General features: G+C 66.2%; 1 protein-coding gene across 1 annotated transcript in view; it reads right to left on the minus strand.

Moving 5' to 3' along the window:
* The window catches only part of COL18A1 (collagen type XVIII alpha 1 chain), a 65,184-nt gene extending 64,381 nt beyond the window's left edge, over nucleotides 1-803 (minus strand). Inside the window, exons 1-2 of the mRNA XM_056814480.1 lie at nucleotides 704-803; nucleotides 533-605 (exon numbers count right to left, since the gene is read on the minus strand). Of these exons, the coding sequence (XP_056670458.1) occupies nucleotides 533-590 (58 nt within the window). The 5' untranslated portion in view covers nucleotides 591-605; nucleotides 704-803. The remainder of the gene's footprint in view (nucleotides 1-532; nucleotides 606-703) is intronic.
* Nucleotides 804-14,563: the final 13,760 nt, after the last annotated feature.

The following is a 14,563-nucleotide window of genomic DNA, read 5'->3' on the forward strand; positions in this document are numbered from 1 at the left end:
GTGGGCATCGCTGTGGCCCCGCACAGTCTCCATCCCACCGCGTCCTCCTCCCGGGGCAGCCGGGAGGACCCCGGGGGGAGGGGGAGGGGGAGGGGGAGGGGCGGCCCCCCAGCTGGCCGGGGAAGCCCGAGGGGCCCGGAGCCGACCCCAGCCCCGCCCTGAGCGCTCCTCGCGGCAGCCCGCCGGGGAGGTTCTCGAACTCGGCTCCGCCACGCAGCCGCGAGCCCGCGCCGAGGAAGGACCCGAGTCCGGACGCGGGGGGGAGCCTGAGCCAGGCAGAAGCCCGCCAAGGCCGGCAGGTGAGGCGGCGGCGGCCCACCGAGTTCCTGCCCCCCCCCCCGGCCTCTAGTCGGGGGCCCGGAGAGCCCCGAGGGATGGGGGGCCGCGCGCCCCGCCTGCTCCCCCCGCCGGGCCCGGCAGCGCCCCGCTCCCGCGCCTCCCTCCGGCCGGCGGCCGCCCCCCAGCGCTGAGGCTTCTCCCTGCCCGCCGCGGCGCGGGGCTCCGGCCCCTCCAGCCCCCCGCGCCTCCTTACCTGGCTCGGCGGCGGCCAGGGCGGCGCTGAGCAGCGCCAGGACCCGCAGGAACGGCATCTTCGGCGGCGGCACCTGCGGGGACACACAGAGGCGGCGCTGAGCGGCGGCCCCGCGAGCGGAGGGAGCCAGGCCCCCACCCCAGCCCCCCGACGGGCCGCCGGGCGCCTTACCTGCGGAGCGGGGCTGCGCTGGGGCACCCGCAGCCGGCCGAGAAGGAGCCGGGGCCAGAGCCCGCCAGGGAGGGAGGGAGGGAGGCGGGGCCGGGGGCGGGCATGGGCGGGGCCTGCCGCCTCCGGCCCCGCCCGCTGGGGCCCCGGGGTCGGGGGATGAGGTGCGGGGGCCGAGGAGGAGGCCGCCCTCCCGGGTCCTAGCGCTCCCGGCCACACCTGGGGAGAGGAGGAAGGACCGTGCGTCCCGGACCGCCACCGGCAGCTCCTCGCCCGATTCTCCCTCGCCGGGAAACTGAGGCGGGCCCGCAGGCCGCCCCCACCTGGCCTAGGCGCCCAGCCCCCACCCCGGACGGCGCCTACAAGCCCCGCCCTCCTCCCCCTCCCCCCTGGGGGCGGCTTGCCCTGTGACCTCGCTTCTCCTCGGGCTGTGACCGCAAGGCCCAGCCCCCTCCCATTCGGGCCATCCGTCCCCCTGGTAATGGCCAGGCCGAACCGCCCCCGGAGCAGCCCTCGTAGTACTAATGGAGAAACTGAGGCCCGGAAGAACGCTGAAGCTCCTCGGGGTCACCAGGATCGGGAGTGGGAGAGCCGGGGGCAGAGCCCCAAGGAGGGGGCAGAGCCCCCAAAGGAACGCCAGAGGCCATCTTGTCGGGCCCCCCCAGGCCGCCCATAGTGGGGCTCCTCCCTTCCCTTCTCAGCCAAGCCCCCGCAGCCTCAGGACTGAGCCCCCTTGGGGGGGCCCCTGTGCCGAGGAAGAATGATGGAGGCTCCCGGGAAGCCGAGACCTGCCCCGAAGCGCCCCCTCCTCCCTTTCCTCCCCCAACCAAGTCGAGCCCCTGGGGTGGGGGCGGGGCTGGGGGAGAATCCCACGATGCCATTCAGCGAGGCCGCCTCAAGCCTCCGGTCACTGAGCACAGCCCTGGCCAGGTGCTAAGAGCTGAGGAGGCCCTGGAGGCCCCGCCCCCAGGGAGCGCCCCAGCTCCAGCTGGAGGAGAAATATAAACTGGGGAAGGGAGAAGGGATGGCCGAGGGAAGAAGGCAGCGAAGGCTCCTGGCGGATGGTGAGGAGGCAGGTGAATCCTTCTACAGATGAGGCAAATGAGGTTAAATGACTCCACTGCTATCACACAGCTAGGATGTATCTTGGGCTGCATTTGAACTCGGGCCTCCCTGACTCCCAAACTGGCCCTCCTTATATCCCCAGGGCTTCATGTAGTGCTGGGACAAAGGAGGGACCTAAGAAATGTTTCCCAACTAACTGACTCTTTAAGAAGGAGAGCAAAATCTGGCCCCAGACACTTCCTAGCCAAGTGACCCTGGGCAAGTCACTTAAGCCTTACTGCTCTTCTGCCTTGAAGCCAATACCAAGTACTGATTGGAAGACTGAAGGGAAAGGTTTTAAAAAAAGGAAAGCCAGTTAAATCAGGGCTTCCTGTAGGAGATGGCTCCCAGGCCAGGAATGGCAGGAGGGAGGTGGAGGTGAGTGGGAAAGGCATTGAAGACATGGCAGAACAGCCTGAGCACATGTGTGCAGCGGGGAGGGGGTGGCCTGTGTAGTCAGGGGATTTGGCAAAGCTGAGTGCCAGAGACCCTGCAGACGGACGTTCCACTCAGAACTCCCAGGACACCGAGACAGTTGCTGGGTGGACTGTGGGAGCGGACAGAGGTGTGGCGTGTCTCTGGGAGGAAACCAGCTGGAGCTGCCCAGGATTGGCCCATCTTCCAGGAGGGTCGGAGTGGGGTTAATCCTCACTCTGAGCTTGGGCCCTGTGGACTTGACAAACCCCTCTTTATCTTTAGTTAGGCTAAGATAACATAGAAAGGGCCATGATGGGGAGGGGGGTAGAAGGAAGTCGCTCCCCGATTCCCCCAACCTTCCCTCTTTAGGTTAATAAAACCTTTCTTATATATTTATAACGAGTTTGAACCCTCCCTATTACGCCTGTGGTGCACAGCACAGTGTGAGTGGAAGAGCTGGGCACACATTCTCGAAAGGGATCCCCAGAGCATCACCGAGAAGTGGATCCCCCACTGCCCCCCATCTGACTCAGTTTCCTGCAATTCACCATCCAGGGTCCCCAGAACTCACCCGGCACCGCAGCAGACCAGGAACTGGAGAGCTGGCGAGCCTGGGGGGTCTCATCCCTGCTGGGGTCAGAATAGTGGCTGCCACCTTGCTACCACCTCATGCTTCCCTCGCTTGCCGTCTTAGCACCTCTCTTCCTGCTGCTTGCTCTCTCTGGTTCTGTGCCCTGACATCTGCCTCCCTCCCATAGACCCAGGCTCTGGGCAGCCAGAGCAAAAGAGGTGCTATCAGTCAAGTGAAGGGCTTGGAGATGATGGCAAAGGTCAGTGCTTTTGAAGATTCCCCTCCTCCTCTCCAACGACCAGACCTCCCCTTGCTTCTCTTCTTTCTCATAGACCTTTGAACCCATTGTGTGTAGCCTGGAATGAAAGAAATGGCCACACTCAGCTCAAGCTCTATAACACGGGGCAGAGAGATGCTTGTAGAGGGAAGGAAGGAAGGAATGAAGGAAGGGAGGAAGGGAGGGAGGAAGGGAGGGAGGAAGGAAGGAAGGAAGGAACGAAGGAAAGAAGGAAGGAAGGAAGGAAGGAAGGAAGGAAGGAAGGAAGGAAGGAAGGAAGGAAGGAAGGAAAATGCCTCGAAGCACCAACTACATGCCAAGCATTGAGGCTAGAAATGCCAGCATGGGTGGGCAGCCTTCATCCCCCAGGAGCTCCCTCCTCCCTCCCTCCAGGGCGGCAACATGAGAGAACATCATCACAGGGTGGATGGCAAGTCCCAGGGATGGGAAGGCGCTGCAGCTGCTCTGTGTTCTGGGAGTGCCGCCCCTTCGTTGGCTCTCCTGGTGCTCTGGGGTGTCGTGACTGGCTGGCATTAGAGCTCGGGCATCCCACAGAATCTGCAGGCCAGATGGGGAAGCTGGAGATGAGGGCGTGACCCGTCGGACGTGTCCGTCCAAAACAACTTTCTCCAATGAGCTCACTCTTTCCAGCCTCCACACGGGGCTTTGGAGAGAGGTAACAGCCAGGCGCTATGGAAAAAGGGCTGAATGTGCAGTGTTGGACTGGACGTGGCCAGCCCCGAGTTCCAGTCCGGCGTACGGCCTGGTGACTTCAAGCAAGCCCTCGTGCTCCTCCGGGCCCGTCTCCTCGCCTGGCCAAGGAGGGGTTTGGGCTCGATGCCCCAGCTTTAGAGGTGACCCTGGCAGGGCGGACGGACTGCTGCTGCTCAGGCTCCCACGGGCGGGCTCGGGCCACGTGACCGTGGGCTGACCAGGAGTAAGCAGGGCTCCCGTCCCATGCTGGCCGCCACTGCCAAGAGGCCTGACGCGCGGAGGCCGGAGAAATGGCTGTGGTCCGGCCCGACCTGCTCGGCCTTCCTCCTGGACCCGCCAGGCGGGCCCCTTCCGAGACAGCGGCCAGGCTCTCCCAGGGCCGAGCTGAGGGGGGGCCCGGTCAGCAGGGCCCGAAGGCCTTCCCGGACGTGAGTCATCGGGGCTCCCATGGCCGAGCCCGAGGCCATAAAAGGCTTCCTGGAGAGGACCCCAAGCCCCCAGGGACGCCCGCCGGGCCAGCCTTCCCCCAGGGTGGCCCACGTGGAGGCAGCAGCGGATCCAGCTCCCCGACTCCCGGCGGGTGAGGGAGCCGTTTCCTCAGCTGCTGGCTGGCATCTCAGAGGAGAAGCTGGGAGCCCGGCGGGCACAGTTTTCATAGAAGTGACTCACGGGCAGGGGCAGGGCGGGGGGGGGAGAGGGGGGGCCGGCGCTCCTCCAGCGCTCTGTTCCCTTCCGGAAACAACAGCCCCCACACGCGGCCCGTCTTCCTCTCCCGCCGCCCCCCAGAGGAACAATCAGAGGTGAGTCACACATTCTATGGAAAAGCCGAGCCCAGCTTCCACTCCTTGGGGCAGGCTGGGCGGCTCTCTGGAGAAAGGAAAAGTGGAGGCTGCGTGGACCACGCTCCCCCCTCGAAGGGACCCAGCCGGGCCTCCTCTCGTGGGTGAAAGGGGCCAGGCTCCCCCAAGGCGTCCGGCACAGAGGGAGAACTTCACAATTGTCTTTGGAGGGGCAGCGAGACAACCCAGCAGAGAGAGTGCCAGGCCGGAAAGCAGGAGGCCCTGGGTTCAAATCTGGCCTCAGATACGTCCCAGCGGTGTGACCTTGGATAAGTCACTTCCTCCCAATTGCTTAGTCCTCAGCAGAAGGGAAGAGTTTTAGGGGAAATGAATTCCTGTTGGCTTGAGGTCCCCTCACCCTCCAAACCCCTGGCACCCTATCGGCAAGCTCTGCCCAAGACCAACAGCTCCGCTGCCTCCCGGAGGCCTCAATGCCAGGATCCTTGAGGAACAAAATGGCGTCCATCGCCCATCTCGAGTGCTCCTCCCAGCCCAGGCGGCACCTTCCCCAGAGGCTAACCCGAGCACTGATGCCCATTTCCCTGCTCCCCCAAAGAGGGAAGTGACCCAGACCAGGAAATGCTGCTCTGCCCCTCTGGAGGCGTCCAAGAAGGGAGGAAGTGCCAAACCCTCAGCCGTGGGCTCTCAAGGTGAGGGAGCCTGTGAGTAGCCACGACGCCCCAGGATGCGCAGGGAAACTCCCCTTTGGGCCTAGGCAATGGGGTGACGGGGAGCAGTTGGACTGAGCCCGGCCCGGCTGCTCCAGGGGCTGCTTTCCTCGTCCTTCGGGCTGCCCCTCCCCAGTGTAGATAGAAGAAGTTGTATTCTGCTCGGAAGTCTGGGGTCGCGAGGGCTGTCGGTCCAGACCCGGCACTTTACTTGCAGAGACAAGTCCGGCCGCGAAGCTCCCCTCAGTGATGTGGAGCAAGAGCCAGGCGGAAACTTGCAGGTCAGTGATGGCGAGCCTTTTAGAGACTGTGTGCCATCCCCTGCCCAGCCCGCTGGGGAGGGAGAACAGGAGGGGAGCGGTCAGGTGCTCTACTCAGGGGAGGGGGCAAACACTTCCATTGGGCTGCTGGGCAGAGGACAGAGAGGCATGGTGGATGGGGAATGGGAGCAGCTCCACAGAGTCCTTCTGCCTTTCTAGTAACGAACTATAGGGGATGACCACAAAGAGGTCTCTGCGTGCCATCTTTGCCATGTGTGCCACAGGTTTGCCATCACCGTTCTAGGCCTACAGAGCTGCCTAGGACACTGGGAGATGCCACGATTGGCCCAGAGTCACCTTGGCTAGTAGGTGCCAAGGACAGGACCCAAACCCAGTTTTCCCTAAGGCTGAGGCCTGCCCTCTACCCACTAGGCCACACGGCCTCTCATATCATGAGTAATGTCTTGAACCAAAGGCCCAAAGGTGCTGCCCTGGCGAGCTTTAATCCATCCCCATCCCCAAAGGCAAACAGATCAGGGCCAATCAGAAGTCCCGGAGAGACGGGAGACACAGGATGCCCACTCTGATGGCAGCTCTGGGAATCGGGAAATGAACAGGGTAAAGGCTTCGATTCTCCCCATCTGATGGTCGTCCGTGACGGGCCCAAAGAGCCCGAAAACGTCCTCTCGCTGATGATGTGGGCATCCTCGCCAAGGGCAGGGCGGGCAATGTGAGGACCAGCCACAGATGCTGACAGACCCTCGGGGCCCCCGAGGCCAGAATCCCCCTTTAAGGAACCCAGCCAGTCGTTGGGCAGCCCCTCTGCTCGTCCCCCCCCAGTGACAAAGAGCTCACCACCTCTCGGGGTCAGGAAGTCTCTTGTGTCCCCTCGTTACGTGCTACGGGGTGGGAGAGAGAGGCTGGCCAGCGTCACCCCTTCTGTCCCCCGGGACAAGCGCCCGAAGACGTGGCTGCGCCATCGCGTTAACTCTTTCTTCTCCAGACCGCGTAGCTGGCAGGCGGCAGGAGGCCAAGCGATGGAGCGGGCCCCGCGGGGAGACCTCGGCTTCAGCCGGCCCGGCTACGCCCTCCCCATGCGGGAGGCTCCCTCCGTGGTGACACGGGTGGGGGACGTCTCACGAGTCGGAGCTGCCGGCCTCGCTCTCTAGGCCGCGAGAGTAGAAGGGCCCCTTCCTGGGTGACCAGAGGTGGCCCCAGGCGGAGTTCGAGCCCCAGCGTGCCCAGGCTGGAGCCGGGGCGTCGCCAGAGGGAGGGGGCGGGGGCCCCCTCCTTAGCGCTCCGGAGCCTTCCGAAGCCTTCTCGGGGCTCTCCGTGGCCTTCCTCCCGACGGCAAGGCACGGGGAGGGCGAGGGTGCCTGGAGAACGGGCCGCAACGGGACCGAAGGAGGAGGGCAGGCTCGGCGCCTGCGCACGTTCTGCCCGGGAGCCCCGGCTCCTTCTTCCAGAGACGTCAGTGGCAACAGGCAGCCACGGAATGCTTGTTACCAACGCTGAGGGCACTGTGGAAGCAGTGGTGACTCTGGTGCCCAGGACACGGGTTCCAATCCTCCCCCTGGCACTCCGGGCTCTGGCCCAGAGGCGCCGCCCCGTCTAGACCCTCCTCCACGGAAGCCGAGGGCACGGCTGGCCGGGCCTCCCGGGGACCCAGCGAGGCGGTCTCCGAGGGTCAGTTCGCTTTGGAACTCGCTCTGGGCTTTGAAGGGGCAGGAAGGGCTCCTTGGAGGCTGCCCGGCGCAGCGGGCGCAGGCCCGGCCTCTTGTTGTTCCCAGCACCCCACGGGGCGGACCCCTGGCAGGCCACGTCGGGGGGCCGCTTTCAGAGCCGTGTCCGGGGCCGACAAGGGGGAGGGAGGCGAGCGGGGACCCCCAGGGGCACCGCAGGACGGGGGCAGCCGGGAGAGATCGCGCGGCCGCTGCCTGAGCAGACAAACGCGTGTCTGTCCCAGGAGTGACCCGAGGCCTGAGCAAAAGTGGGAGGGGGGCAGCGGCCAGGCGCGGGTGGGTGGGAGGCATCCGGGGGACGCCTCTCCTCGCCGGGGGAAGAGGAAGCGGCCACTCTAGAGCTCACCGTGGGATCTGGGCTGGCAGGGGGGCACAAGGCCCTGCCCACCCCCCCGCGCCAGCGTCGGTCTGTTGGGTGCCGGGGAGCGCACTACAGAGGCGGAGGCAGGCCGGGCGGCCACGGCCGTGGACACTGGGGCCACGTCGGGCCACACGGCCCCCGGCCACAATGCCGAGCCTCCGAGTTTCAGAATTCCCAGCCTGCAGGGAAGCTCAGTCCGGGTGACCGGCCCGCCCAAAAGCCAGCCGGGGAAGGAGAGCCTGCTCTTCTGCAGGTGCGCGAGAGCCTGGTGAGAGCAGCGAGCGGCCGGGAAAGGAGGCAGCGGCAGCACGGCTCAGCCCTCTGCTCCCCAGAGGCCGCAGTCGGTGGCCTCCAGCCTCGGCCTCCCGGATCCTGCTGGCCGTGGCTCATCTTGTTGGGGAGCCTTCCCACGAGACGAGGAAGGCAGAACGGCCCACAGCGGCCAGGCCCTCCTCAGAGAGAAAGAGGTGGAGACGATTCTGCATAGAGACCCAGGAGTCCCGGGTTTGAATCCTGCCTCTGCCCCTCATTGGGCCCCTCGTGGCACCCTGAGGAGGCGACTCCCCACTTGTGGGCCTCCACTTGCTCAGAGGCCAAAGGCAGGGCTCAGGCCCTTCTCGCTTCCCACAATCACGGTCACCAGCAGCCGTCGAGACGGAAGGGCCTCAAGAGAATCTCTGGTGCCATCAAGGCGGGCAGCCCGAGATGACGATGGAGAGGCCTCACGGAGCAGCCCTCCTCCTGGGGCAGGGCAGGCCCGGGGCGGGGCGCAGAGAGCCAGGAAGGGAACGAGGGAGCAGGGCCGGGCCCTCCGAAAGGAATTGGACGGACGGACGGTCCAGGGAGAGGAGGCGTGTGAGGGGAGGGGAGGATGGCCAGGCCGCAGGGCACTCTCAGCGCCGGCCACCTCCTCCTGCCTTGTGACCTGGACGGGGCTACTCTCTCCCCACCCCCGCCCGCTCCACGAGCCAGGGAAGGGCTGCGAGGGAAGAGCCTCCCAGGGTCGGGGGAACCAGGATCCCCCCTCGAGGCGGGCTTGGCTCGAGACAGGGAGACGAGCCGTCACGGCGGGCCACCAACGACAGCCGCCCCAGCATTGCCCGGAGGACACGGGGAAGGGCTCAGCGGGACCCAGGACGTCTGGGCTCCCAGCACCCGCGGAGATGAGGTCCGACACCCTGTTGTGCGGGGGCCGGGGGGGCAGCCTGGGGCTTGGGCGGCCGTGCCCAGCTGGCCCCCTCGGCCCACGCCTGGCACCGTCTCCAGGCCCCTTCCCCAGGCGGCAGGCCAGGAGCCAAGGCCGAGAGCCCCACTGGCACCCCTGCCCGAGGCAGGGCCGGAGGCTTGGAGCAAGCTGAGGCCGGGCGTGCTGGCGGCCAGTCACGTCCAGCCACGGTCTAGGCTCGCCGGCCGAAGGGCTGGACGTGGACGGGGTGGTTCCTGGTCACTGCTCCGAGGCGGCTGGTGGAAGCCCCTCCCGGGCTCTGCAGCATTCAGGCAGGAGGAGGGCCGCGGGCAAAGCCACATCCGTCCGGTGAGACAATCACCCCGGACCCTTTCAGGCCCCCTGCGACGGACGGACGGACAGAGGGACAGAGGGATGGATGGATGGACAGACAGACGGACAGAGGGATGGTCGGATGGAGGGATGGACGGACGGAGGGATGAATGGAGGGACAGACAGACGGATGGAGGGAAGGATGGACGGACGGATGGAGGGACGGACAGACGGATGGAGGGAAGGATGGACGGACGGACGGACAGACAGATGGACGGATGGATGGATGGATGGACGGACGGATGGAGGGACAGACGGATGGAGGGATGGACGGATAGAGGGACAGATGGACGGACGGACAGACGGAGGGATGGAGGGATGGAGGGACGGACGGATGGACGGATGGATGGAGGAACAGACGGACGGATGGAGGGAAGGATGGATGGACGGACAGACGGATGGATGGACGGACGGATGGAGGGACGGACGGATGGACGGATGGAGGGACGGACAGACGGATGGAGGGAAGGAAGGACGGACAGACGGACAGATGGATGGATGGACGGACGGATGGATGGACAGACGGATGGAGGGATGGACGGATAGAGGGACAGATGGACAGACGGACAGACGGAGGGATGGACGGACGGATGGAGGGACGGATGGATGGAGGGACGGACGGACGATGGAGGGATGGACGGATGGACGGATGGATGGAGGAACAGACGGATGGACAGACAGAGGGAGGGAGGGAAGGTACCTGTCTGGCGAAGCCCTGCTCTTTGAACGCCTCCTGGACCCCCCAAGCCAGGCCCTGCTGGGGAAAGTTGGCAGGAAAACATGTGCCAGGGAGAGCCTGCCACTAGCACCTCTGGGGCCCGGGCTCCCCACAAACACTGCTGCTGGCCGTGCCAGTCTTGGCCAAGTCATGCCCTCGTTGCCCTTGGCGTTAGCCCCCTCGTGCAAAACGAAGGGGGTAGAGCGGCCAGAAAGCCTGCCTCAATGACCGGAAGAGCTGAGTTCAAGTCTTTCCCCAGGCCACAGGAAGGCTACAAATGGCAAAGGTGGGGCCAACCTGCCGGGGCCAGAAAGGTTCTTCCCTACATGAAACCACAGGTCGGGAGGCAAAGGTTGAGCCAAGGAACCCAACACGTCCCTGGGTGGAGGGGCGAGAGAGTCGCCTCAGGACTGCAATTCCCACTTTCACGCCCCACCCACGCCCAAGAAGAGCAGCCCAAGAGTGCTGACTCCATGGTGCGTAGACCTTCAGGGCGTCCTGTGAGTCTCCTCGGGCAGCTTTAGGCAGCTGAGCCCGGTGGGGAAGTGGAGTCATCCTGGAAGTCTTCGTGGGGTCAGCCACAACCATCTCTGCAAACAGGGGATGGGGCTGCCCCGCTCGGAATGCCAAGCAATAGATCGTTTGAAAGTCCATCCCGCCTGGTGAATGTGCTCAGAGCAGGCTGAGCCCCCACTGGGGCAGTGCCCTCTCTGGGCCCACCTGGGCGCTGGGCGTGTCAAGGCAAAAATCCAGCCTGCCCTCTAGGGTGGGCACACCACAGAGTGAGAGAAGAGAGCTCGCGTGGGGGGACACGAGAGGACCCGGAGCCTCTCGGAGGAGACGGGACAGAAGGAGAAAGAGCATTCCAGGCACAGGGCATGGAGAGGGGAAACAGAACTGCCACCTGCCACGTGGCAGCAGCTAGGCCCACGGGCTAGAGAGCATGAAGGGGAATCACGTGATGGAGGTCCAGCAAGGTCTCAGAGAGCTGTCTTGGGAAGGGCACTACGTGGCAGATGGAGCCGTGGCCGGAGGTGCTGCTCAGAGAGCTTTGGAAGCTGGATGGAGGGCGGCCTGGAGAAGGGAGAGACCAGACGTGAGGAGCTCCACTAGGGTGCCCTTACAGACAGCCACCTAGTCAGGGACGAGAGTCCAAGCTGGAGGGGCGCCGAGGAGTCGCCCCAGGACAAGTGGCAGGAGGAGTGGAGGGAGATGGACTCCAAGGGTGGGAGCCTGGGAGGAGGGAGGGGTCCTCCCCTGAAACCAGGGCCACTGTTTGGAGGGAAGCAAGAGCACGAGTGCCTGGCCACGTCCAGGTGGGGATGCCCCGAATACCCCTGGAGCAGCCCTCAGCATGGGGAGGGCCTGGGCCGGACGGCTCTTTCTGTGACGACCCACTCGTCCTCACCCAGCGGAGGCATGGCCGGAGGTGCCGAGGGGAAGGGGCACCCATCCCCAAAGTCGCTGGGGAGGGTCACGGGAGCTCCAACGCTACCCTCCACCTCGGACCCCAAGCCTCCCCCAGCGTGGTTTATCTCCGGTCCGTCTTAGCCGTAGCTCCCATGATCCCCTGCCCCGGCACCCAGAATCCACAGCCTCTGAAGGCTCAAGCCGTCCTGGCCACCACTCGCTGCCATCTCTGACCAGCCGGCCAGCACCTTCTCGCATCCCGGGTGCTTCCCCAGCCCTTGGGTCTCCCCAGAAGCAGCTGGCTCCTAGCTGGCCCTGGGCTCCCCTGCCCATCCCCCCCCCCCAGCTGTGGGGGAGAGCTAGCTCAGAAGCTGCCGCCTCCAGGCAGGTTCCGGGCTTTCTCCGGGGAGTGTGAGGGAGACAGATTCAGGGGGAAAGGGAGAAGCCTCGTCTCCCAGGGGGGAGGCTCCCTTGTCTCTTCCCGCAAGGAACGCCCTGGTCTGGGGCCCTCATTCCCCGCTGAGGAAGGGCGAGCAGGGAGTGCTTCCACAGCAGGCAGCCCAGCCTAGCCCGGCTGGGAGGCAGCTGGACAGAGAGGAGGGATGACCCCTGCCTTGGCCAAGGGACACTCGCTGGCTCCCCGCTGCCTGAGCGCCTGCCCCGGACTATTGTCAGGCTCTCCAAACGGGGCAGCTCCAGTTGGGCCAGCTGGGAGGAAGGAGCGGCAGCCCCCGCGGGTGGGGCCGGGCCGGCCCTTGGCTCCTGCTGAAGTTGTGGGAATGCCCAGCCCCCACCCGCCGGGCGGTCGCCCTTCTCTTGGCCCTGCTCCACTTTTCCCCTGGCAGGAAAGGGCCTCCACAGGAGATGCCTGGGGACGGGGAGGACTGGGGGGGGGATGGGGAGGACGGGGGGGGGGGGAGGATGGGGAGGACGGGGGGGGGGGGAGGATGGGGAGGATGGGGACGGGGAGGACGGGGGGGGGGGGGAATGGGGATGGGGAGGATGGGGAGGACGGAGGGGCGGGGATGGGGAGGACGGGGGGGACGGGGAGGACGGGGGGATGGGGATGGGGAGGATGGGGGGGGGAGGATGGGGAGGATGGGGACGGGGAGGACCGGGAGCCCGGGGATGGGGAGCCCAGGGGGATGAGCCAAGATTCCTTCTGCAGCCTGAGGGCCAAAGGGCTCTTTGGGGGGCTTGCCAGCTGGAGCCGTGATCAGAGAAATGTGCGCTCGTTTGGCAGCGTGGTCTAGTCCATCCTCATTCGGCACGTGGGGAAACTGAGGCCCCAGCACTCGCGTGTGGCCAGAGCCGGACCTGAGCGCCCTCCCCTCCCCCCAGCTGCCCAAGGCCTCCTGGGAAGGCAGGCCTGTACACCCTCCATCAAAGCCGGCCCAGGGCCCACCGGGGAAAGGAGGCACAAGAGAGGCCGGGGGAGGCCGAGGCCCACCCTGGCCGCCGGGCCCCCTCAGCTCTTAGCTTCTTGGAGTTGTGCAGGGAAGGGGGGAGGGGCGGGCTGTCCCTGGCCCCCCCTCTGAGCTCACCCCTCACTGGGCTTCCCTTGTGCCCCTCCCCCAAAGACAAGGAGGCCCCAAAGATCTCTTTGGTCCAAGGAGGGTTTGTTGCCCTCCAGAGAGCGCCCGGGAGGGGGGAGGCCGGCGCACAGCGATGCTCCCGGCAGGGCCGCCAAGCAGGGCTGGGACGGCTGTTGGAGTGCCTCGGGCTTCCTGACCAGCCATGGCCAGGGAGCATTAATGAAGCACCTGCTGTATGCCCCTCCTTCCAGCTTTGAGGGTGGCCGGCAGGTGCCCTCGGCCTCTCCCTCCCCAGGCCGGCGCATTCCTGACCCTTGACCTGAGGCTTGCCCGGACAGGGCCTGCTTGGCCGGCCCAAGCCTGTCCCTGGACGCCAGCTCCACCCATCTCCCCGGCCTTCCTACCCAAGGATCCCCAAGCGAGGGCTTCCTGGAGGAGGCGGCGCCTGAGCCAAGCCTTGAAGGACAGCGGAGGTTCCCAGAGGGGGGTGAGGAGAGGGCACGTGCCCACCTGGGGAGCCCGGCACGGGAGAGCCGCCCCGGCGCAGCTCGGGAGAAGGCCCGGCCTGCGGAGGCCGGCCTCGAGGCGTCCAAGGTGGGCAGCCTCCACGGGCCGATCGATGAACACCCCCATGGCCGTGCTGAGGCGGGGGCTTCGGGGGCCCCGTGCTGGCCCCTCAGGAGGATTGCAGGGATTTGCCTTTGGGGGGCTCTGAAGCTGGGGGGCAGCCCCCCGACAGAGGGAGCCACAAGGAGAACCCCAGAAGAAGCGGAGCCGCCCGGCTCCCCCCACACCGGAGCGGAGGCCACGGAAGGCGCCCCAGAGCTGCGGCTCCCCTCCCCCTCTGCGGGCCCGGGTTCCCCGCCAGGCTTGGGGCCGGGAAGCAGAGGGGGGGAAACTGAGGGCCATGGAGATGGGGGAGGCGGGATTTGAACTTGGGTCCTTCCCAGCCAAGTCACGAGTGGCTCTTGGATTTGGGCCAGGAAGTAGTCAGGGTCATTTTTCAGAGGAAGAAATGGAGGCAGCTGCCGGGACGCGCCGTTTCTCCCAGGCTCCCCCCGGGGCTGAGCAAGGCCGGCGGCCTGGCGGCCTGGCGGAGGCTCCTTCCTGGCTCTCAGCCCCTTCTGAGTCCGCTGCTCCTGCTCGGGCCGCCCTCTCTGGGCCGGGGAGGCTGCGGCGAGGGTTAGCCGGCTTGGGGGGCCTCCTGGCCCGTGGGGGAGGGGCTGCCGGAATCTCTGCCTCCATTGACTGGAAGCCTCCGGGGCCGGGCCTGCCCCCTCCTTCGGGGAGACGAGAGCAGGGACAGCAGAGGCCGGGCGGCCAAGCCCAGGGGCCGGCCCGTCCCCGGCCTCTGCCAGCGTCTGCCTCCCCGCCACGCTCGGAAGCCACCAAGGGCAGCCGGGGCATCAGGGCGTCCCCAGGACACGAGAGGACGGCCGGGGCAAAGGCCTGGAGATGAGAGATGGAAGCAGCCCGGTGACGGCGGCCTACCAGCCCCGAGGGATACACTGCCACACATCTCCCCCCTCACCTTGACCTTTGCCCAGACGGCCCCCAGGCCTGCCGGGAAGATGCTCCTCCTTCATTTCTGCCCCGGAGAATCCTCCTCCTCCTCCAGGAAGCCTCTCGGCATTGACTGTTTCTACTTCATGTTGGCGTGCCACTGCCTCCGTGTCCCCGTGGCGCCCC

The sequence above is a fragment of the Monodelphis domestica genome, chromosome 2, assembly GCF_027887165.1.
Source record: "Monodelphis domestica isolate mMonDom1 chromosome 2, mMonDom1.pri, whole genome shotgun sequence".
Classification (NCBI taxonomy): domain Eukaryota; kingdom Metazoa; phylum Chordata; class Mammalia; order Didelphimorphia; family Didelphidae; genus Monodelphis; species Monodelphis domestica.